General features: G+C 37.7%; 1 protein-coding gene across 8 annotated transcripts in view; it reads right to left on the reverse strand.

The window, feature by feature from the left end:
* Window positions 1–6,002: 6,002 nt before the first annotated feature.
* Window positions 6,003–25,985, reverse strand: part of TSGA10 (testis specific 10) — a 140,719-nt gene continuing 120,736 nt past the window's right edge. For 6 of the 8 annotated variants that reach the window (XM_074403997.1, XM_074403968.1, XM_074403972.1 and 3 more), the window contains one exon: window positions 6,859–6,957. In XM_074403997.1, coding sequence (XP_074260098.1) covers window positions 6,933–6,957 — 25 coding nt within the window. In that variant the 3' untranslated portion in view covers window positions 6,859–6,932. Of the gene's footprint in view, window positions 6,958–25,985 lie in introns of all 8 variants that reach the window. The other 2 variants (XM_074403994.1, XM_074403983.1) reach the window with 2 other exon arrangements.

Raw genomic sequence — 25,985 nt, forward strand, 5'->3', positions numbered from 1 at the left:
TAAGTACTTAATTACAAAAGACAGTGTAACTGTAGAGTTCTTCATTCTCTGAACTGAGTTATAAAGCAATTACATAAAACAATATGTATATAATTGCGTTATTGGGTTTGTAACATACAGAAATAAAATATATTTGAAAAAACAGTAGTCCCCCAATATCAGGAGGGAGGGGATACATTCCAAGACTACCAGTGGATGCCTGAAATCAGACATAGCACCAAACCATATATCATGTTTTTTTTGATGTGATAACCAAGATGGCTACTAAGTGACTAATGGGTGTGCTGCCTATACAACATGGATATGCTAGACAAAGGGATGATGTGAGTTTTCATTACACTGTTGAGAATGGCATGCAACTTAAAGCTTATGAATTGTTTATTTCTGGAATTTTCAATTTAATATTTTTGGACCATGTTTGACCATGGGTAACCAAAACCACAGAGAGCAAAATTGCAGATATTGAGGGACTACTGTAATATCACAAAGGAGGTGTGTGGGAACAGAACTTTATTGGAATAAGGAAATAACACTAGTTGGCAATTTGAAGTCAAAAGGAAAAATAAGGAGAACCAAAATTAAAAAATAAATAGGTTAATTTTTAAAAACCCTCTATAAGACTTGTGCTTTTTTTTCCCTTTAGCTTATTTAAAAGACACAAAATTATAAGAAGTAAGGATTATAACTGTGTATTGCTGAGTTTTTAACATATAAATACTACATATACACACATACGTATACACAGGGAAGGGCAAAGAGTTATATGGGGTAGCACTGCTGTAAGTCATTAGAATTTAGTGAAAACATGAAGTACAGTCTAATAAATTAAAATGTATACTGTAAGCCCTAGAGCAACCACTAATGAAATAACTTATAAAATATCACATAAAAATTAGGTGAATTAACATGTTAACTAGAAAGTATTCACTTAATGCAAAAAATAAATAAATAAACAACAAAAAAGGAGGAACACAGGGAAAACAAAACATGAGATATATAGAAAATAGCAGAGGTAAATCTAACAATGTCAATAATAATATTAAGTGTGAACATAAATCAAACAATTTAATCAAAAGGCAGAGACAGACTGAGTGTGTTGAAATGATCCATCTACACGCTATCTACTGAATACACTTTAGATTTAAAAATATAATAGATTGGCCGAGGCGGGTGGACTACCTGCAGCCAGGAGTTTGAGACCAGCCTGGCCAACATGGCAAAAATCCCATCTCTACTAAAAATACAAAAAATTAGTCAGGTGTGGTGGCAGGCACCTGTAATCCCAGCTGCTCTGGAGGCTGAGGCAGGAGAATGGCTTGAACCCAGGAGGCGGAGGCTGCAGTGAGCCAAGATCGTGCCACCTGGGCAACAAGAGCAAAACTCTGCCTCAAAAAAAAAAAAAAAAATATATATATATATATATATAAAATATATATAGGTAACATTGTGTGTGTGTGTGTGTGTGTGTGTGTGTGTATATATATATATATATATATATATATATATATATATATATGTTGAGATTGAAGGCAAAAAGACTGAAATAATATATTATGCAAACAGCAACCACAACAGAACTTGAATCACTGTAAAATATCAGACAACACAGACATTAAAACAAAAAATACTGCCAGAGGCAAAGAGAGAAAATTTATAATTATAGAAGAATTATAAACATATACACACCCACCTAACAATGAAGCCCTAAAATATATAAGGCAAAAACTGATGGATGTGGAGTGAGAAATACACAATTCAATAATAATAGTTGGAGACTTCAATATTCCACTTTCAATAGTGGATAGAACAAGTGGCAGAAGATAGACAAGGAAACACAAAATCTGAACAACATTATAAATCAAGAAGACAACTGACATCTGTAGAACACTCCACACAAAAACAGTTTAATACACAGTGTTTTCAAGTGCACACGGAAGATCATTCAGGATAGGCAAAGTGTTGGGCCATGACACAAACCTCAATAAATTATTTAGTTAGGTAGTTTTCTTTTTTATTATATTTTAAGTTCTGGGGTACATGTGCAGATCGTGCAGGATTGTTACATAGGTATACACATGCCATGGTGGTTTGCTGCATCCATCCCCCCTCATCTACATTAGGTATTTCTCCTATTGTTATCCCTCCCTAATCCCCTGACCCCAGATTTTTTAAAGGTTTAAATCGTATAAAGTATGTTCTCTACCCACAATGAAAATAAATTAGAGATTAGTAACAGAAGGAAATTTAGGAAATTCAAAACTATGTGAAAATTAAATATGATTATTTAGTGATTACTCCTGAATAATCAATAGGGGAAAGAAGAAATCACAAGGGAAATTAGAAAATGTCTAGAGATAAATGTAAGAGAAAACACCATATATTAAAATTTGTGGTATGCAGCTAAAGCAATAAAGGGAATTTAAAAAATTTATTTAGTAGAGGAAAATTTACAGCTACAGGCATTTAGATTTAAGTAAAAAAAAAACTTAAATAAATACCATAACATTTCATTTTAAGAAACTGTAAAAGGGAAGAGAAAATTAAATCCAAAGCGAGCAGAATGAAGGAATTAATAAAGATCACAATGGAAATAAATGAAATAGAGAATAGAACAACCATAGAGAAAAGCAACAAAATCATAAGTTGGTTCTTACAAAATATCAACGAAATTGGCGTAATTGTAGCTTGACCTCATTGTCTTCAGAGAAATTAAATGATCACAGCATAGTTATAACTATTCTTAAAATGAGCATTTTACTTCTACTTTAACAAGCCATAGTGTTAATTTTTTGGCATTAATTTTTAAAAAGTCACATTTGTACTGGCTTTTATTAACTTGTCATCTATTGGAATGTCTAGGTCATTTTTCCCTTTGAATGTTAACCTCTGTTACTTACTCGAGGATGAGCTATCTAGGCAAAAGTAAGTTTAAATATTGTATCTTTATTGAAAGCGAAAAAGAATCACATTTTTGTATATAGATGTGTGTATATATGCACACACAAAGACACATTGTGTGTATATATAAGTATATATGTATTTCTGCTGTTAGCTATAATTATGAGTCATCTTAGTCCTCCAAAAACTCCTTATCTTATGTGCATGGGGAATCTCTCCTCAGGTTCCCCTAACCAGCCTCTGTACTCTCCAGTTTTGCAAATGCAAAGGACTCTGGGCTGCAGCTGGGACCCAGTGCCCCCTTTCTTCTCAGTTGGCCTCAAAATCCCTGGGTTATATCTGAAAATGTTAACAAAATGCTTTCAATCTAGAGAGAGCATGTACTGATTTGAGAGGGGCACATTAATTTCATGGTATAATTTATTTAGTTATTTAATTTATACAGAAGAGTACATATAGATTCGGTAATAATAGACCAAACCATTGTGCCATAAGAAAATTCACTCAAGGAAATGATGAGTAGACTATTAAAAAGGTAGGGCTATGAAGAAAATGTCAATCCATATTAAAGCAGCACATTACAGTCTGACTTTCCTCTCAGCATGTCTGAGTTTCAGCATTATATCATTTTAACGATGATATCATTTCAGGAAAAAATATTTCACATGCTGTGCTTACAAGTATCAATCTGGATAAACCTCCCTTACTCAACAAACGCTGTGGTACTGAGCCAAGAAATACAGACGAGCACAGTAAAGAGATAATACTAATATGTAAGAATTTTGCTTAAAATCATTGGCCTTTCTACTGTGAGAGATTTTATTTTATAAGGCTGCATGCTTTACAAAAGAGCAAACCAAGATTCACTCGTTTCTGAAGTTACCACCATAGCTAGCACACAAAGGTACATAATTCACTTCAGAAACAGACTAGAAAAGACCATTTATAGTAATGCGTAAAACCAAAGTAATACTACAAAACCAGAAAATAGATAAGTGTGTTAGAGAAGCCACCCTATGATCCTAGGGAATCAAAGCAAGCAGCATAACAAAAATGCACAAACTCTACCAGGAAAACAAAACAAAACAAACAAAACAAAACAGCTGGGCACAGTGGCTCACACCTGTAATCCCAGCACTTTGGGAAGCTGAGGTAGGATTGCTTGAACCTAGGAGTTTGAGACCAGCCTGGGCGACATAGCAAGACCCCATCTGTACAAAAATTTTAAAAAATTAGCTGAGCTTAATGGCATGCAACTATGGTCCCAGCTACTGAGGAGGCTGAGGAGGGAAGACAGCTTGAGCCCGGGAGGTCAAGGCTACAGGGAGCCATGATCGCACCACTGCACTCCAGCCTGGGTGACATAGTGAGACCTTGTCTCAAAAAAATAATTAAAAAGAACACTGAAATGCATTTGAAAGGGACCAGTATAAAATAATTTGATAGAGTAGTATAATAATCATATATTTAAATTAGGTTCACAAAACTCAGAAGAACAATTTGTTAGTCTTCAGAATTGGGTCACAAACTCATACTTATTACACGAGAAACGCAACTTTGAGCATAGCCTTTAGGGAGCTAAGGAGACTCCATTAAAGATTTATAAGAAAATAGGAAGACAGGAAAGAGAAAAGTAGCAGATTCTTATGATAGTGTTATTGTAAAATATTAATATATTTCAAGTACCTGAATTCATCATTTCAAATAATTTTTGAAGAAATAATTGTTTAGGAATCATAATTGACTTCAAATTCAGTAGCTTCCACTCATATTCCTTTTTCCTTCTTCTACTGTTCCAGGGTGAATCACTTATAATCACTGTAGCCAGTATTTGTAGAGTGTCAGCTGGAAATTTTCTTTATATCATTAACACTTTCAGTTGATTCCAATCTAAGTTTAGTAGCTGATATTATTATCAGAACATATTTAATTAATTCATTATGCCCACTGGTTGCTAAACTGTAATAGGGGAGAGGAACTCAAACAGCAATATACTAAAGATCAAAAAGCTAACACCTGCTTCTTTTGAAACTCTAGTTTATGAACTTCAGAATGGATCCTCACGTCAATTCCCTTCTCCTACTTGCAACAGAAAGTTGTGTGACGTCTCAGGTAAACCAAAGAAAAGACGGAGTTCTGGTGTGCTTGGAATTTCAAAATAGGATTTATATACAACAAATTTTAGATTTAAATTACTCAGAGGGTTAACAATTCTTTTTTCACAAACACCCTTACTTTAGCAGGAGTAGGTGTTTTATATTAAACATGATATTTGAAACCTGAGAACTGTTTCTCAGGAGACTTCCTTGTCATCCAAGGAAGAATACGTTTGGTATAGTTTCATATATCGTGTTTACATTAGGCAATCTCTACCATAGCAACGGGCTATTAAATATTTATATCAAGCAATTCGAATCTCATTTAATACAACAAATGTTCTTGAATATTACCAAAACAAAAATATTTTCTTTGAAATTTTAACATAGAATGCAGATGTTTTCTCCTTCCTTTAGGTAATGATGGTTCTGTTATACTTACCATATAATTGTCCCTTTAAATGTTCTGTAATTAATGGTACAAGGCAAGTATAGCATACTTTTAGTCAAACATGGAAATATTGTATTACATACTTCATTCTTGCTTCTCTCATGCTCCCTTCTCACATACTGCCCTCCACATATAGCAAGTGTTAAGTGCATATGACAGTAACACTCAGCTCTTTGTCAGCTCTTGTAGGTGAATAAAGTTAACGTGATGACCTCGTGCTAATAAGGTCATTGAGTCATCTAACAAAGATAAATTTTTTATGTTCATCAACATCTTATATAGCAAGGACAATTTTTTGCATATTATTCTTTAAAATACTTATAAAAGAGTATTTTACTTTAAATTATTAATTTTTAACCAATCCTTAATGTCTTAAACCAGATGCATGAACCTGAAGGCTTTAAAGAATCAAACTAAAGTGAATATATAGCATGAAATTATAGCAAATATCAGTGTGCTAGTGATTAAACAAAACCCAAATCAGAGCACTTTCCTATATCACTATAGTCATATTGAATTGTGACTACATAAAATGAGAAACTGTCTACATCATATGAATACTATTAATGACAAGCCTTTTTTTATTAAAATGGCAAGAATACAAATAGCTTATATCAGTAAAATACAGTAGTATTCAGGCTTTAATATGAACATTACATCAAAGCCTATGGAAAGATAAGGTCAAAGATTTGGGAAATTGGGGGAGGAAGGAAACATCACTTGTCTTGTTACTCCAGATTACAGACAGCTGCCACAGACAATAAAATAAAATGGCAATTAAGTTGATTGCAGTACTTTAAGGAAAACTTATTAAAAATACAGATTTAAAAAGAAATCTTACATTCTTGACAGATATATCATCACCTACCTTTCTAAAATAGTAGTAGTAAACACAATTGTAGAAAATGTATGTTACTTAGTCTTTGAGTGGTACAATACTATAGATTTTAAAACCCTGACAACACTCCTACTTTCTGCTGCTTCAATATCAGATTATGACATGGAATTTATGTAAGGTTGGTTCCAAAACGGAATATCAGATCCCAGGCCAGTATCAGTAAATTGTACCCGTTTTGGCACAAATTTTCCAGCCATGAAAGCACAAATCACAAAGAAAAATATTAACCAACCAATTATTTGAGATACCAAGAAAGGAAAGGAAATCAGTTTTGTAAAAACACTTTGCCCTGTTTTAATAAGCTTCTTTATTTACTCCGGATAGTGAACATAACAGTGTTCAATAGTGAAGTAAGCAAATTTTACACTCACTATTACTGCACGGATAGAAAGAGCCATATGCATTTTTGTTTTTATAAGTATCTCAGATCACTGCAACATGGCACATCAGAACAGAGATTCAGACACACAATGTTAATAAATACATTCAACATTGCCAAGCATTTAAAAGATAAATGCAATCATGTAGCAAAAAAAAATCAGTTTGTAACTTTGACCTTTCTCAGGGATGTGAAGAATCATTTCACGTGTCAGAAATCTCTGTAGCAAAGATTCCTATAAGAGAACAAATTATGCTGATTAACATTTTCAGTTCAACTTTTTCAACATGTGTAACAAATGTATTCTCATAAGTCTATCACTTTTGCTAAACCTAAGAGTTTTCTTCAGTTTCTATGAAGGAAAACAAAAAACAATGTATTTTTTTCACTCAGTTTTCAAAAACTGGTATATTCATACTATAGAATACTATTCAACAATTAAAAGGGATGAACTATTGATACCACAACTTAGATGGATCTCATGGGCATTATGCTGAATGAGAAAAGTCAATCACAAAAAGTTACCTAAAGTGACAGAATTATAGAGATGGAGAAGAAAGCAGTGTTTCTCAGGAGACAGGGAGATGAAGAAGTGTGGGCCTACAACCATAAATAGGCATAATGAGGGAGCGAATTCTTTGGGGCTGATGGAACAGTTTTGCATCTTTATCATACTGGTGCTGTGTGTGGAGTGTAAAAAATAAAGTACACATACAAACATTGTGTACAGTGCATCTAAAAACTAGTGAAATCTGAATAAAGCCTATAGACTAGTTAATCACATTGTGCCAATGTCAATATCCCAGTTTGCAAGATATTTCATTATAGAAATAGGGGTAAGGATATGTGGACCTGTCTGTACTATTTTTGTAACTACTTATAAGACTATAGTCATTTTATTTTTTATGTTTTAATTATTTTTTTTTTTGAGACAGAGTCACTCTGTTACCCAGGCTGGAGTTCAATGGTGCAATCTCAGCTTGCTGCCTCTTCTGCCTCCCGGGTTCAAGCAAATCTCATGCCTCACCCTCCTGAGTAGTTGGGATTACAGGTATATGCCACCACACCCAGCTAATTTCTGCATTTTTAGTACAGATGGGGTTTTACCATGTTGGCCAGGCTGGTCTCAAACTCCTGGCCTCAAATGATCCACCTGCCTCAGCCTCCCAAAGTGCTGGGATTACAATCAAGAGCCACTGCATCCAGCCATGATATAATCATTTTTTAAAAGTTCCTGTGGTACATCTATATTATGGAATACCACTCAGCAGTTAAAAGGAATATGTGACAACTACTAATACATGCAACAACCTGGATAAATCTGAAATAATATATTGTGCTGGGTAAAGTCAACAACTAGAGGCTGCATACTGCATGATTCTATTTATATGACAACTTGGGAAAGGCAAAACTAGAGGGATGGGGAAGAGAGCAGTGGTTAGAGGAAAGTAAATTCAGTGTGATACCTGTTGTCTAGATAATAAGTGGCAGTCAAAGGACACCATTTGAAACTGACAGTAAAAGGTTAAGTAAGAAGAAAGATGATTAAGAGCACTGTTAAAAGTATTAATAGAAAGATAACAACTAAAATAAAATAAAATCTTCCTAAATGCCAAAAGAAATTGGTTAAGAAGCAAAGAAGACCGACCGAATGAAGAAATACAACAAATATCACATAGTACAGACAGTAATTATAACTGGGTTGAGACCATTACTATTGATGTGACATAACAGTCATGTCAATAATGTAAAAGATTTTAACTCATCTATTTTATTTATACTATTCTATTCTTGAGACAGGGTCTCACCCTTTTGCCCAGGCTAGAGTGCAGTGGCACGATCATGGCTCACTGCAGCCACGACCTTCCAGGCTCAGGTGATCCTCTCATCTCAGCCTACCAAGTAGCTGGAAATACAGGCACATGCCACCACATCTGGCCAATTTTTTTGTGTGTGTATTTTTTTTGTAGAGATGGGTTTTCACCATTACCCAGGCTGGTCTCTAACTCCTGGGTTCAAGCGATCTGTCTGCCTCAGCCTCCCAAAGTGCTAGGATTACAGGAGTAAGCAACCATGCCCAGTTTAACTCACCTATTTTTTTTTTTTTTTTTTTTTTTTTTTTGAGACGGAGTTTCGCTCTTGTTACCCAGGCTGGAGTGCAATGGCGCGATCTCGGCTCACTGCAACCTCCGCCTCCTGGGTTCAGGCAATTCTCCTGCCTCAGCCTCCTGAGTAGCTGGGATTACAGGCACGTGCCACCATGTCCAGCTAATTTTTTGTATCTTTAGTAGAGACGGGGTTTCACCATTTTGACCAGGATGGTCTCGATCTCTTGACCTCGTGATCCACCCGCCTCAGCCTCCCAAAGTGCTGGGATTACAGGCTTGAGCCACCGCGCCCAGCTCTTAACTCACCTATTTTTAAAAAAGATTTTCAAAATGGCTAGGTGCAGTGACTCATGCCTATAATCTCAGCACCTTGGGAGGCTGATACAGGTGGATCACCTGAGGTCAGGAGTTCGAGACCAGCCTGACCAACATGGTAAAACCCTGTCTCTATTAAAAATAGAAAAACTAGGCTGGGCATGGTGGCTCATGCCTGTATTCCCAGTACTTTGGGAGGCCCAGGCAGGTGGATCACCTGAGGTCTGGAGTTCAAGACCACTCTGCCCAACAGGCGAAACCCTGTCTCTACTAAACATACAAAAATTAGCTGGGTATGGTGATGGGCACCTCTAATCCCAGCTACCTGGTAGTCTGAAGCAGGAGAATCACTAGAACTTGGGAGGCAGAGGTTGCAGTGAGCCAAGATTACACCATTGCACTCCAGTCTGGGCAACAAGAGTGAAACTCTGACTCAAAAAAAAAAAAAAAAAAAAAAAAAAAAAAAAATCACAATGACTCATGAAGCAAAACTCAAATCCACACTGCATATAAGAGATATACTTAAAATGTAGTTACCCCAAAAAGCTAAAAATAAAAATATTTACAAGGTAAATAGAAACAATAAGAAAATAGAAGTTGCAACTCTAATACCAAAGTAGAGTCAAGCAAAAGAAAAACATCTAAATGCATCTGAAAAGGATATGTTATAAAAGCCACATTCCATGATGAAGAGTGACAGTTCAGAATATCAATGCAACAAATAAAACAGCAAACCACCTATATAAAGCAAAATTTAGAGAATATGCAAAAATAAATGAAAACATACTAATAACAGGAGACTTTAGAACACCAATGTTAATATAAAACAGGTCAGATGCCTTCTTCATGAACTAGAAAAAAATACCTTAAACTTCATATGGAACCAAAAAAGAGACCACACAGCCAAGACAATCCTAAGCAAAAAGAACAAAGCTGGAAGCATCATGCTACCTGACTTCAAACTATACTACAAGGCTACAGTAATCAAAACAGCATGGTACTGGTACCAAAATAGAGATATAGACCAATGGAACAGAACAGAGGCCTCAGAAGTAATGCGATACATCTACAACCATCTGATCTCTGACAAACCTGACAAAAACAAACAATGGGGAAAGGATTCCCTGTTTAATAAATGGTGTTGGGAAAACTGGCTAGCCATGTGCAGAAAGCCGAAACTGGACCCCTTCTTTACATCTTATACAAAAATTAACTCCAGATGGATTAAAGATTTAAACATAAGACCTAACCCCATAAAAACCCTAGAAGAAAACCTAGGCAATACCATTCAGGACATAGGCATAGGCAAGGACCAAAAGCAATGGTAATAAAAGCCAAAATAGACAAATGGGATCTAATTAAACTAAAGAGCTTCTGCACAGCAAAAGAAACAATCATCAAAGTGAACTGGCAGTCAATAGAATGGGAAAAAATTTTTACAAGCTACCCATCTGACAAAGGGCTAATATCCAGGATTTACAAAGAACTAAAACAAATTTATAAGAAAAAAATAACTCCATCCAAAAGTGGGTGAAGGATATGAAAAGACACTTTGCAAAAGAAGACATTTATGCAGTCAACAAACATACGAAAAAATGCTTATCATCACTGGTCATTAGAGAAATACAAATCAAAACCACACTGAGATGCCAGCTCATGCCAGTTAGAATGACAATCATTTAAAAATCTGGAGACAACAGATGCTGGAGAGGATGTGGAGAAACAGGAACACTTTTACACTGTTGGTGAGTGTAAATTAGTTCAACCATTGTGGAAGACAGTGTGGCAATTCCTCAAGGATCTAGAAATAGAAATACCATTTGACCCAGTGATTTCATTACTGGGTATATACCCAAAGAATTATAAATCATTCTATTATAAAGACACATGCACATGTATGTTCACTGTGGCACTGTTTAGAATAGCAAAGATTTGGAACCAAGCCAAATGCCCATCAATGATAGACTAGATAAAGAAAATATGGCACATATACACCATGGAATACTTGCAACCATAAAAAAGGATGAGTTCATGTCCTTTGCAGGGACATGGATGAAGCTGGAAACCATCATTCTCAGCAAACTAAGAACAGAAAACCAAACACCACATGTTCTCACTTATAAGTGGATGTTGAACAATGAGAACACATGGACACCAGGAGGGGAACATCACACACTAGGGTTTGTTGGGGGGTAAGGGGCAAGGGGCTAGGGGAGGGATAGCAGGAAATGAGGAGACTGGGGAAGGTTAACAATAGGAGAAATATCTAATGTTGACAACGGGAGGCTGGAGGCAGTAAACCACAATGGCATGTGTATACCTGTGTAACAATCCTGCACGATCTGCACACGTACCCCAGAACTTAAAGTACAATAATAAAAAAGGTCAGATAAACAAATATTAAACAATGATACAAAAGTTCTACAAAAAATGAAAAAGTGGAGGTATTTACACCACAAAAATTGGCAAGTGCTACAGACCAGGGCTTCCCCCTCCTCTCCTTTGGGAATCCAGTTTACCAGCACACCACTGAGCTAGCCTTACAGAATTAAAAATACCACAAAGCCTCTATAATTAAATAGTGTGGGACCGCACGTGAACAGACAGATCAATGGAATAGAAATAGAAAGTCCAAAAAGAGATCTGAATGACTGGGACTAACAGTCTTTTAAATCAATGATCTTGGAACAACTTGATAGTCAGTTGGACTAAGATAAAATTAGATCAATTTCTCAAACCATACATAAACTTCAAATGAATCAGATATCTAAATGTTAAAAATAAAACTATACAAGTACTAAAAGAAAACATTCCTCTACTAGCTGGGTAGAGAGAAAGATTTGCTAACTATGAATAGAAATCCAGATGCATTAAAGGAAAAGGTTTAAAGTCTGACTACACAAAAATAAAAACTCTTCATACAGTAAAAATAAAAGGCAAATGTCAAAAAAAGTGAGAAGTGAGAAAATATTTGTAGCATATATCACCAATGAAGACCTAATTTCTCAAATTTACTAAAAAATTTTTTTCATAAAAAGATCAAAAGCCCATTAGAAAATAGGCAGAAGAAATGAATAGACATTTCAGAAAGAGAGATATAACAATAGCCCTTAAACCTATGAAAAGATATTCAACTTTACTCATAATATGAGAAATGCAAATTAAAACTACAGTGAAATACAATTTCTCATCTGCTGTAGTGGCACAAATTCAAAAGCTTGACAGTGTGTTCTGTTAGTCAGGCAGCTGTGGGGAAACAGTACTTTCACACATTGCTGAAGGGATTGCAGAATGGAGGGGTACGTGGCACTGTCCAACAAAACTACATGTGTATTTACCCATTGACCCAGCAATCCCACTTCTAGGAATTCATTCTGAAGATACTCCAACAACATGATAATACATATGTACAAGATTATTCATTACAGCCTTGTTTATATTTGCAAATTATTGGAAACTACCTAAATGTCCAAGTTTAGGAGGTGGGTTACATAACTAGGGTACATCCATATACTGGAATAGTATGCACCTGACAAAAAGGAATAAGGAGAATCTCTATGAATCAATGTGGAGAGATTTCCAGGAGATAGTGTTAAGTGAGAAAAGCAAAGTACAAAGAAGCATGCTACTTTTTGCATAAATAAAAAAGACATATATTCTGTGTATCGTTAGCATAAAACCACAAAGAAAGGGGGTGGAGGCATGAATGATGGGATGGAAGACATAAAGAGAAAGTGACACTTCTCTAAGCATTAGCTTTTGCAGAGTTTTGACCTTGAAAAGCATACTAACCTACATATTCAAAAATAAAATGACGTTGCAAAAAAAACTAGGAAGTGGAAAAATGAAAAATGAAAGCAAATTGAAACAAATGAATCCAACGTTATTTCAAATGAATACTATGACCAAAGCAAAAGATGGAAAAAAATTAATCCAAGTAAGTTACAAACTCAATATTAACTATATGCCCTTACTTTAGACAAGGTAGCGTTAACAGGTGTAAGAAGGAAGAACTGCAGATTCTGAACTTTTAAAAAGTTGGCCTGTTACTGTGGTGACATTGGTGAAGAAATTTTGAAATTACTGTAGATGCATTCTGGGATTGAGAAAATTAGTAACTACATTGATATTGTTGAGTAAACATGTTAATGTTGAGCCAGGGTTCTCACTATAGAAGAAAGAACATATACATAAGGAATGGAAGAAAGCATGCATGAAACCTGTGGGCATCGTTTGGAACTGGAGTTTTGGGTTATATTTTTAAATGTGCCTCTATGAGTGTGTGAGAGTGTGTGTGCAAGTGTGTGTGTCTGTGCAGTGCGGGAGAAGAAAGATGCAAGTGTGTAAGCACATGAGCCACCACATGTGTATATAAGAAAACAAATGGGGTAAAATTTTTAAAATACTGAGTATGGGTAAAAGGCGTGTAGATGTTCTTTGTATTCTTCTTATCTTTGTAACTTTTTGTAAGGTTGAAATTGTTTCCAAATAAAAAGATTTTTATGAAATTTGTGACATATAGAAATATATCTAAAATATTTTCCTCTGAAAAACTAGCTGATTACTTTCCTCGAAAATATAAATTTTATGGTGCTATAATATAATGAACATTTTGTAATTAAATGAAAGCAGTTTATGTTGTAGAAATAAAGAGAAAAATCAAACTTTTAAAATACAATTTATGGGGCAGAGAGGAGAGGGGGCTAATGTGCAGCTCCATGTGGAAGGACAGAACAGTGTTAGAGACTGTTGGAATTTACAGGAAAACCAAAAGAATTCACAGATCCTTCGAAAGAAGTGGTATGCTGCTGCCAATTCCATGAAACAGGTGAAAAACTGTGAGTTCTCAAACTGTGAGAGCGAAGAAAACCTACCTCCGAACACAGGTCCCCATTAGGGAATCTGAAAATCCAGATCGCGGGAGAAAAACTGAACCTTACCTAGAGATGAAAGGGATTTATGGAGTCACGCAAAATATAAAAGTAGAAGTAGAAGTAGGAAGTGCCTTGCATGCACTCCCAGTCTCCAGTTCAAGTCCAAGGAAGCCAGCAATGACTATCTCACAGGGGTCCTTGGGAAGGCAGCCAGTGGAATTGGGAGGTGTCAGAGAGTGAAAGAAGCTCCCAACTGAAATTGGTAGTGGTTTTGACTGTGCGCAAATTTTCTTGAGCAAAGTGCAGATGACTGTAAGCCACTGCAGATAGGAGCCAGAGCAGGAATAGCTAGACAAGGAAGGTTCAATTGCTGTGCTTGCTTTTTCAGCAGGGTAGCTCATAGCCTGGGCAAAATCTGAGCAAGGCACTGCAGGAGCGAGGCCAGCCTCGACAACTGCATGGGAGTTGGGTGAGGCCTCTTGCTACTGGCTATCCCCCACTTCTCTGGCGAACTATATGATACAGCAGAGGTGGCCAAGATCCCCTCTATAACATAACCCCACTGGCCTGAGAACAATCTCCCATCCCCCATTGTGGCTGTGGCAAGCTTTGCCCAAGGAGTCTGAGCCTGGACCCACCTAACACTGCCCCCACCTAATGGTATTATATTTTCCTACCCACCTGGTTGCTGAACGCAAAACACAGAAACTCTTGGAAGCTTTATGGCCCTGCCCATCCCTTGAGAAACCAAGATATTTACCCTGGTCATCTTAGGGCAAGCTTAGCGCCCCCTGCTACTACCACAGCTGGTGATGTCTTAAAAGCACCACCTCCTGGCTGGAGGCCAATCAACACAGGCCATTACGACAACTCATGACAGAATAACCCTGATCTCAGGAAGAAGACAATGCCTAATTCCACTGCCTGCAAGGTCCTGGCTAACCAGAGGCCCTGAGTCTGTTTACATGACAACTTCATCACTAGCATAACCAGCATTCAAGAAAGTCGGTGCACTAAACATCTACAACCAAGGACTCTCACAGAGTCTGTGTCACTTTCCCATCACCTCTATTAGAGCAGGTACTGGTATCCATGCTGGGAGGCCTGAGGACAGATCACATCACAGGACTCTTTGCAGACATTCCCCCAGCACCAGCCTGGAGCCTGGGAGCTCTGCTGGGTGGCAAGACTCAGAAGAGCAATAACAATTGACTGCAGTGAGGTGCAGTCTGGCTCTCAGGAAGCCCCATCCCTAGGAAAAGGGGGAGAACACCACATCAAGAGATCATTCCATGGAATACGACTTAAAGAAATTTTTAAAATACAGGGTATGGATGAAAAAATGCCTAGAGAAATAGATAACATGAATAATAAACAATAATAACTTCTGGAAATGAAATATACACTTAGAGAAATACAAAATGCAGTGGAAAGTTTCAACAGACTAGAACAAGTAGAAGAAAGAACTTCAGAGCTTTAAGACAAGTCTTTTTTTTTTTTTGAGATGGAGTCTTGCTCTATTGCCCAGGCTGGAGTACACTGGCATATCTCGGCTCAATGCAACCTCTGCTACCCAGGTTCAAGCAATTCTCCTGCCTCAGCTTCTCAGGTAGCTGAGGTTACAGGCACATGCCACCACACCTGGATAATTTTTGTATTTTTAGTAGAGACAAGGTTTTGCCATGTTGGCCAGGCTGGTCTTGAACTCCTGACTTCAAGTGATCCATTCACCTTGGCCTCCCAAAGTGCTGGATCACAGGCATGGGCCACTATGCCCAGCCAAAGACAAGTCTTTAAAATTCGCCCAATCAGGCTGGGTGTGGTGGCTCATGCCTGTAACTCCAGCACTTTGGGAGGTCAAGGTGGGTGGATCATAAGGTCAGAAGTTCAAGACAAGCCTGACCAACATGGTGAAACAAAAAATTGGCCAGGGTGGTGGTGCATGCCTGTAGTCCCAGCTACTTGGGAGACTGAGGCAGGAGAATCACTTGAACCCGGGAGGCAGAGGTTGTAGTGAGCTGAGATTGTGTCATCGTACTTCAGCCTGGGCAACAGAGCAAGACTCTGTCTCAAAATAAATAAATAAATAAATAAATAAATAAAAACAAAAAAACAGCCCAATCAAAGAAAAAGAAAAAAGAATTTTAAAGAATAAACAAACCCTCCAAGAAATTTGAGGTTATGTTAAATGGACAAATCTAAGAATAATTGATTTTCCTGAGGAAGAGAAATCTAAAAGTTTAAAAAACTTATTTGAGGGAATAATTGAGGAAAGCCTCTCTGACCTTGCTAGAGATCTAGACATCCAAACACAAGAAGCTGAAAGAACACCTGGGAAATTCATTGCAATAAGATCATCCCCTACGCACACAGTCATCAGGATATCTAAAATTAAGATGAAGGACAGAATCTTAAGACTTATGAGACAAAAGCATCAGATAACCTATAAAGGAAAATCTACCATATTAGTGACAGATTTCTCAGCAGAAACCCTACAGCCAGAAGAAACTGGGGTCCCATCTTTAGCCTCTTGAAACGAAATAACTGTCAGCCAAGAATTTTGTATCTAGCAAAACTAAGCTACGTAAATGAAGGAAAGATCAAGTCATTTTCAGACAAATGCTGAGAGAAGTTGCCACTACTAAGCCAGCACTACAAGAAGTGTTTAAAGGAGCTCTGAATCTTGAAACAAAACCTTAAAATACATCAAAATAGAAGCTCCTTACAACATAAATCTCACAGGGCCCGTAAAACAATAACACAATGGGGAAAACCCCCCACTAAAACAAGGTATTAAGGCAACAACTAATGTGATAAATAGAACAGTACCTAATATCATTTTTTGTTGTTGCTATTGCTCTTTTTGAGACAGAGTCTCACTCTGTCACCCAGGCTGGAGTGCAGTGGTGCAATCTCAACTCACTGCGACCTCCACCTCCCAAGTTCAAGTGATTCTCCTGCCTCAGCTTCCCGAGTAGCTAGAACTACAGGTGTGTACCACCACACCTGGCTAATTTTTTGTATTTTTAGTAGAGATGGGGTTTCACTATGTTAGCCAGGATGGTCTTGATCTCCTGATCTTGTGATCTGCCTGCCTAGGCCTCCCAAAATGCTGGGATTACAGGCATGAGCCACTGCACCTGGACTTATCCAACATCTTAATACTACTGTTGAACATTCCACTTACAATATTCTACTTAAAAGATACAGAATGGCAGAAGGAATAAAAATTCACTGACTAAGTATCTGCTATCTTCAAGAGACTCACCTAACACCATAAGGACTCACATAAACTTAAGGTTAAGAGATGGAAAAAGATATTCCATACAAATGGAAAGTGAGCAAGAGTAGCTATTCTTATATCAGACAAAACCAAAAGTCAGCAAGAGTAGTTATTCTTATATCAGATAAAACAGACTTTTTTTTTTTTTTTTTGAGATGGAGTTTTGCTCTTGTTACCCAGGCTAGAGTGCAATGGCTCAATCTAGGCTCACTGCAACCTCCGCCTCCTGGGTTCAGGCAATTCTCCTGCCTCAGCCTCCCAAGTAGCACCACCATGCCCAGCTAATTTTTTGTATTTTTAGTAGAGACAGGGTTTCACCATGTTGACTAGGATGGTCTCAATCTCTTGACCTCGTGATCCACCCACCTCAGCCTCCCAAAGCACTGGGATTTTACAGGCGTGAGCCACTGCGCCCAGCCAACAATTACTATTAGACCTAAGAAATGAGACAGACAGCAACACAATAATAGTGGGGGACTTCAATACTCCACTGATAGTACTAGACAGGTCATCAATACAGGAAGTCAACAAAGAAACAATGAACTTAAACTACACTGTAGAATAAATAGACTTAACAGGTACCTACAAAACATTCTACCCAACAACTGCAGAATATACATTCTTTTATTTAGTACATGGAACAATCTCCAAGATAGAACATATGATAGGACACAAAACACATCTCAATATTAATTTAAGAAAGTCAGATTTATCTTCAAACTACAGTGCAATAAAACTGGAAATTACCTCCAAAAGAAACCCTCAAAACTATAAAAATACATGGGTCTGCTCTTGAGGCTGGGTGTGGTGGTTCATGCCTGAAATCCCAGCACTTTGGAGGCAAAGACTGGCAGATCACTGGAGGTCAGAAGTTCAAAATCAGCCTGGCCAACATGTTGAAACCCTGTCTCTACTAAAAATACAAAAATTAAGACTGGGCACAGTGCCTCAAGCCTGTCATTCCAGCACTTTGAGAAGCCCAGACCTCAGATGGGCAGATCACCTGAGGTCAGGAGTTCAAGACCAGCCTGGCCAATATGGTGAAACCCTATCTTTACTACAAATACAAAAACAACTAGCTGGGCATGGTAGAGCACATCTGTAATCCCAGCTACTTGGGAGCCTGAAGCACAAGAATCACTTGAACCTGGGAGGTGGACATGGAGGATGCAGTGAACCAAGATTGTGCCATTGCACTCCAGCCTGGGCAACACAGCAAGACCCCATCTCAAAAAGAAAAAATGAGCTTGGCACTGCAGCACATGCCTGTATTCCCAGGTACTTGGAAGGCTGAGGCAGGAGAATCATTTGAACCCAGTGGGCAGAGGTTGCAGTGAACCAATATCATGCCACTGTACTCCATCTCAAATCATCATCATCATCATCATCATCATCATCATCATCATCATCTGATCTTGAATGATTTTTGGGTCCACAATGAAATCAAGATGGAAATTTAAAACTTTTTTGAACTGAGATATAATTGTGAAACAACTTATCAAAACCTCTGGGATACAGCAAAAGTGGTGCTAAGAGAAAAGTTTATAACATTAAATGCCTACATTAGAAAGTTTAAAACAGCACAAATAGACAACCTAAGGTCATACCTCAAGGAGCTAGAGAAACAAGAACAAATGAAACCTAAACCCAGCAGAAGAAAAGGAAATAACAAAGATCAGAGTGGAACTGATTAAAAATGAAACCAAAAATTACAGAAGATAAATCAACCAGAAAGCTGGTTCTTTGAAAAGATAAACAAAATTGATAGACCACTAGTGAGATTAACCAAGAAAAGAGAAGATCCAAATAAGCTCAATGAGAAATGAAATGGGAGATATTACAACCAATACCACAGAAATACAAAAGATCATTTAAGGCTACTATGAACACCTTTACACATACAAACTGGAAAATCTAGAGGAGATGGATAAATTCCTGGAAATATACAACCCTCCCAGATTAAATCAGGAAGACACAGAAACTCTGAACAGACCAATAACAAGTAGAGAGATTAAAACAGTAATTTTAAAAATGCCAACAAAAGTTCATGACCAGATGGATTCACAGCTGAATTCCATCAGACATTCAAAGAAGAATTGGTACCAATTCTATAGAACACTATTCCACAAGTAAAAGAAAGAGGGAATCCTCCCTAAATCATCCTATGAAGCCAGTATGACCCTAATTCCAAAGCTAGGAAAGGACATAAAAAAGGAAAACTATAGACCGATATCCCTGATGAACACAGATACAAAAATCTTCAACATACTACTTACTAACTGAATCTAACAGCATATCAAAAAGATAATACAACACGATCAAGTGAGTTACATACCAGGTATGCAGTGATGATTTAACATATGCAAGTCAATAAATGTGATAGACCATATAAACAAAATTTAAAAAAAAATCATGTGATCATATCAACAGATGCAGAAAAAGCATTTGACAAAATCTAGCATCTTTTTATAGTTAAAACCCTCAGCAAAATTGGCATAGGAGGGACACATACTTCAAAATAATAAAAGCTATTTATGACAAACCCACAGCCAACATTATACTGAATGGGGACAGTTGAAAGCATTCCTCTTGAGAACTGGAACAAGACAAGGATGCCCACTTTCGTCGCTTCTATTCAACATAATACCTGAAGTCCTAGCCAGAGCAATCAGACAAGAGAAAGAAGTTAACAGCATTTAAATCAGTAAAGAGAAAGTCAGACTGTCAAGGTTCACTGATGATATGATCATATACCTAGAAAACCTTAAAGACTCATCCAAAAAGCTCCCAGATCTGACAAATAAATTCAATAAAGTTTCAGGATACAAAATTAATGTACACAAATCAGTAGTGCTGCTATACACGAATAGCAATCAAGCTGAGAAACAAATCAAGAACTCAACTCCTTTTACAACAGCGGAAAACAAAAACAAAAACAAAAACAAAACTCAGGACTATACCGAACCAGAGTGGTGAAAGAGCTCTACAAGGAAAACTACAAAACACTGCTGAAAGAAGTCATTGATGACACAAACAAATGGAAACACATCCTATGCTCGTGGAGAGTCAATACTGTAAAAATAACTATACTGTCAAAAGCAATATAAAAATTCAATGCAGTTCCAATCAAAGTACCAGAATCATCCTTCACAGAACTAGAAAAAACAATCCTAAAATTCATATGGAACCTCAAAAGACCCCACAGAGCAAGATTAAGCAAAAAGAACAAATCTGGAGAGAGCTGGCAAGATGGCCAAATAGCAACAGCTCCAGTTTGCAGCTCCCAGCAAGACAGATGCAGAAGGTGGGTGATTCCTGTATTTCCAACTGAGGCACCTGGTTCATCTCATTGGGACTGGGTGGACAGTGGATACAGACCATGGAGAGGGAGCTAACCAGGATGGTTAGAGCTAACCAGGGTAATGCCCTACTTGGGAAGTGCAAGGGGTTGGGGGATTTCCCGTTCCTAGTTAAGGGAAGCCTTGAGAGATTGTACTGGGAGAAATGATGAGTTCTGGCCCAGATATTGTGCTTTTCCTATGGTCTTCACAACCGACAGACCAGGAGATTCTCTCCAGTGCCTGGCTCAGCATTTCCCACTCCCATGGAGCCCAGCAAGCTAAGATCCACTGGCTTGAAATTCTTGCTGCTAGCATAGCAGTCTGAGGTCGACCTGGGACACTCAAATTTGGTGGGGGGAGGGCCTTTGCCATTGCTCAGGCTTGAGTAGGTGCTTTCACCCTCAGTGTAAACAAAGCCACCAGGAAGTTTGAAGTGGGCACAATTCCCTGGGACAGAGCACCTGGGGAAAGCAGCGATGTGGGTGCAGCTTCAGCCGACTTAAACATTCCTGGCTGACAACTCTGAAGAGAGCAGTGGTTCTCCCAGCATAGTGTTCAAGCTCTGATAAGGGACAGACTGCCTCTTCAAGTAGATCCCTGACCTCTACCCCCCATGTATCCAGACTGGGAGACACCTCCCAATAGGGGTCAACAGACACCTCATACAGGAGAACTCTGGCTGGCATCTGCTGGGTACCCCTCTGGGACAAACCTTCCAGAGATAGGAACAGGCAGCAATCTTTGTTGTTCTGCAGCCCTCACTGGTGATACTCAAGCAAACAGGGTCTGGAGTGGACCTCTAGCAAACTACACCAGACCTGCAGCAGAAGGGTCTGACTGTTAGAAGGAAAACTAACAAACAGAAAGGAATAGTATCAACATCACCAACATCAAAGACCAAAGGTAGATAAATTCACAAAGAGAAATCAGTGCAAAAAGGCTGAAAATTCTAAACACCAGAACTCCTCTTCTTCTCCAAAGTATCACAACTCCTCACCAGCAAGGGAACAAAACTGGATGAAGAATGAATTTGAAGAAGTGACAGAATTAGGCTTCAGAAGGTGGGTAATAACAAATTATTCTGAGCTAAAGGAGTATGTTCTAACCCAAGGCAAGGAAACTAAGAACATTGAAAAAAAAAAGTGAGAGGAATTGCTAACTAGAATAACCAGCTTAGAGAAGAACATAAATGACATGATAGAACTGAAAAACACAGCACAAGAACTTCATGGAGCCTAGGCAACTATCAGTAGCCGAATCAATAACGTCATGAAGCATACACAACTATCAATAGCCAAATCAATCAAGCAGAAGAAAAGATATCAGAGATTAAAAATCAACTCTATGAAATCAAGGAAGAAAACAAGTTTAGAGAAAAACAGTGAAAAGAAATGAACAAAGTCTCCAAGAAATATGGGACTACGTGAAAAGACCAAATCTATGTTTGATTGGTGTACGTGAAAGTTATAAGGAGAATGGAACAAAATTGGAAAACACTCTTCAGAATATTATCCAGGACAACTTCTCCAACCTAGCAAATGTTAAGGGCACTCAGAAAGAAAGGTCAAGTTACCCACAAAGGGAAGCCCATCAGACTAACAGCAGATCTCTCTGCAGAAACCCTACAAGCCAGAAGACAGTGGGGGCCAATATTCAACATTTTTAAAGAAAAGAATTTTCAACAAAGAATTTCATATCCAGCCAAACTAAGCTTCATAAGTGAGGGAGAAATAAAATCCTTTACACACAAGCAAATGCTGAGATTTTGTCACCAACAGGCCTGCCTTACAAGAGCTCCTGAAGGAAGCACTAAATATGGAAAGGAACAACCAGTACCAGTCACTGCAAAAACATTCCAAATTGTAAAGACCATTGATGCCTTGAAGAAACTTCATCAACTAAACAGGCAAAATAGCCAGCTAGCATCATAATGACAGGATCAAATTCACACATAACAATATTAACCTTAAATATAAACGGGCTAAATGCCCCAATTGAAAGACACAGGCTGGCAAATTGGATAAAGAGTCAAGACCAATTAGTATGCTGTGTTCAGGAGACCCATCTCATGTGCAAAGACACACAGGCTTAAAATAAAGGGATGGAGGAATATTTACCAAGGAAAAAAAGCAGGGGTTGCAATTTTAGTCTCTGATAGACGTTAAACCACAAAGATCAAAAGAAACAAAGAAAGGCATTACATAATGGTAAAGGGATCAATGCAACAAGAGGAGCTAACTATCCTAAACATATATGCACCCAATACAGGATCACCAAGATTTATAAAGCGATTTCAAAAAGATCTATGAAGAGACTTAGACTTCCACATAATAATAGTGGGAGACTTTAATACCCCACTGTCAATATTAGACAGATAAATGAGACAGAAAATTAACAAGGATATCCAGGACTTGAACTCAGTTCCAGACCAAGCAGACCTAATATCTACAGAACTCTACAGAACTCTCCACTCCAAATCCACAGAATATACATTCTTCTCAGCACCACATCGCATTTATTCTAAAACTGACTACATAATTGGAAGTAAAACACTCCTCCGCAAGTGTAAAAGAAAGGAAATCATAACAAACAGTCCTAGAACACAGTGCAATCAAGTTAGAACTCAGGATTAAGAAACTCACTCAAAATCATACAACTACATGGAAACTGAACAACTTGCTCCTGAATGACTACTGGGTAAATAACAAAATGAAGGCAGAAATAAAGATGTTCTTTGAAACCAATGAGAACAAAGACACAACGTACCAGAATCTCTGGGACACATTTAAAGCAGCATGTAGAGGGAAATTTATAGCACTAAAGGCCCACAAGAGAAAGCAGGAATGATCTAAAATTGGCACCCTAACATCGCAATGAGAAGAACTAGAGACACAAGAGCAAACAAATTCAAAAGCTAGCAGAAGGTAAGAAATAATCAAGATCAGAGCAGAACTGAAGGTGACAGAGACATGAAAAACCCTTCAAAAACTCAATGCATCCAGGAGCTGTTTTTTTTTGAAAAGATCAACAAAACAGATCACTAGCCAGATTAAAAAGGAAAAAAAGAGAGAAGAATCAAATAGACACAATAAAAAATGATAAAGGAAATACTGCCACCAATCCCACAGAAATACAAACTACCATAAGAGAATACTACAAACACCTCTATGCAAATAAACCAGTAAATCTAGAAGAAATGGATTAATTCCTGGACACATACACCCTCCCAAGACTAAACCAGGAAGAAGCTGAATCCCTGAATAGACCAATAACAAGTTCTGAAATTGAGGCAGCAATTATTAGCCTACCAACCAAAAAAAGTCCAGGACCGGACGTATTCACAGCCGAATTCTACTAGATGTACAAAGGAGAGCTGGTACCATTCCTTCTGAAACTATTCCAAACAATACAAAAAGAGGCAATTCTCCCTAACTCATTTTACAAGGCCAGCATTATCCTGATACCAAAACTAGGCAGAGACACAACAAAAAGAAAATTTTAGGCAATATCCCTGATGAACATCGATGTGAAAATCCTCGATAAAATACAGGCAAACTGAATCCAGCAGCACATCAAAAAGCTTGCCCACCAAGATCAAGTCAGCTTCATGCCTGGGATGCAAGGCTGGTTCAAGCTACACAAATCTATAAACGTAATCCATCACATAAACAAAACCAATGACAAAAAACACATGATTATCTCAATAGATGCAGAGAAGGCTTTTGGCAAAATTCAAAAGTCTTTCATACTAAAAACTCTCAATAAACTAGTTATTGATGGAATGTATCTCAAAATAAAAAGAGCTATCTATGACAAACCCACAGCCAATATCTGACTGAATGGGGAAAGACTGGAAGCATTCCTTTTGAAAACTGGCACAAGACAAGAATGCCTTCTCTTACCAATCCTATTCCACACAGTATTAGACGTTCTGGCCAGGGTAATCAGGCAAGAGAAAGAAATAAATGGTATTCAGTTAGGAAAAGAGGAAGTCAAAGTGCCTTTGTTTGCAGATGACATGATTGCATATTTAGAAAACCCCATCATCTTAGCCCAAAATCTTCTTAAGCTGATAAGCAACTTTAGCAAAGTCTCAGGATACAAAATCAATGTGCAAAAATCACAATGATTCCTATACACCAATAACAGACAAACAGAGAGCCAAATCATGAGTGAACTACCATTCAGAATTGCTACAAAGAGAATAAAATGCCTAGGAATACAATTTACAAGGGATGTGAAGGACCTCTTCAAGAACCACAAATCACTGCTCAAGGAAGTAAGAGAAGATACAAACATTCCATGCTCATAGAATGAATCAATATTGTGAAAATGGCCATATGGCTTAAAGTAATTTATAGATTAAACGTTATCCCCATCAAGCTACCACTGACTTTCTTCACAGAATTGGAAAAAAAAGATTTCAAATTTCATATGGAACAAAAAAGAGCTCACATAGCCAAGACAATCCTAAGCAAAAAGAACAAAACTGAAGGCATCATGCTACCTGACTATAAACTATACTACAAGGCTACAGTAACCAAAACCAAAACAGATATATAGACCAATGGAATGGAACAGAGGCCTCAGAAATAATACCATGCATCTACAACTGGATTGCTTCCTTACACCTTGTGCAAGGAAGTGGGTGAAGGATATTAACATACACTTCTCAAAAGAAGACATCATCAGTGGTCATTAGAGAAATGCAAATCAAAACCAGAATGAGATATCATCTCATGCCAGTTAGAATGGTGATGATTAAAAAAAATCAGGAAACAACAGATGCTAGAGAGGATGTGGAGAAATAGGAATGCTTTTACACTGTCAGTGGGAGTGTAAATTAGGTCAACCATTGTGGAAGACATTGTGATGATTCCTCAAGGATCTAGAACATTTGACCCAGCAATCCCATTACTGGATATATATCCAAAGGATTATAAATCATTCTAATATAAAGACACATGCACACATATGTTTATTGTGGCATTGTTCACAATAGCAAAGATTTGGAACCAACCCAAATGCCCATCAATGATAGAGTGGATTAAAAAAAAAATGTGGCACATAAACACCATGGAATATTATGTAGCCATAAAAAAGATTAGTTCATGTCCTTTGCAGGGACATGGATGAAGCTGGAAACCATCATTCTTAGCAAACTAACACAAGAACAGAAAATCAAACACCACATGTTCTCACTCATAAGTGGGAGCTTAACAATGAGAATACATGGACACAGGGAGGGGAACATCACACACCAGGGCCTTTTTGTGGGTGGGAAGATAGGGGAGGGATAGAATTAGGAGAAATACCAAATGTAGATGGATTGATTGGTGCAG

The sequence above is a fragment of the Saimiri boliviensis genome, chromosome 1, assembly GCF_048565385.1.
Source record: "Saimiri boliviensis isolate mSaiBol1 chromosome 1, mSaiBol1.pri, whole genome shotgun sequence".
NCBI classification, from domain to species: Eukaryota; Metazoa; Chordata; class Mammalia; order Primates; family Cebidae; genus Saimiri; species Saimiri boliviensis.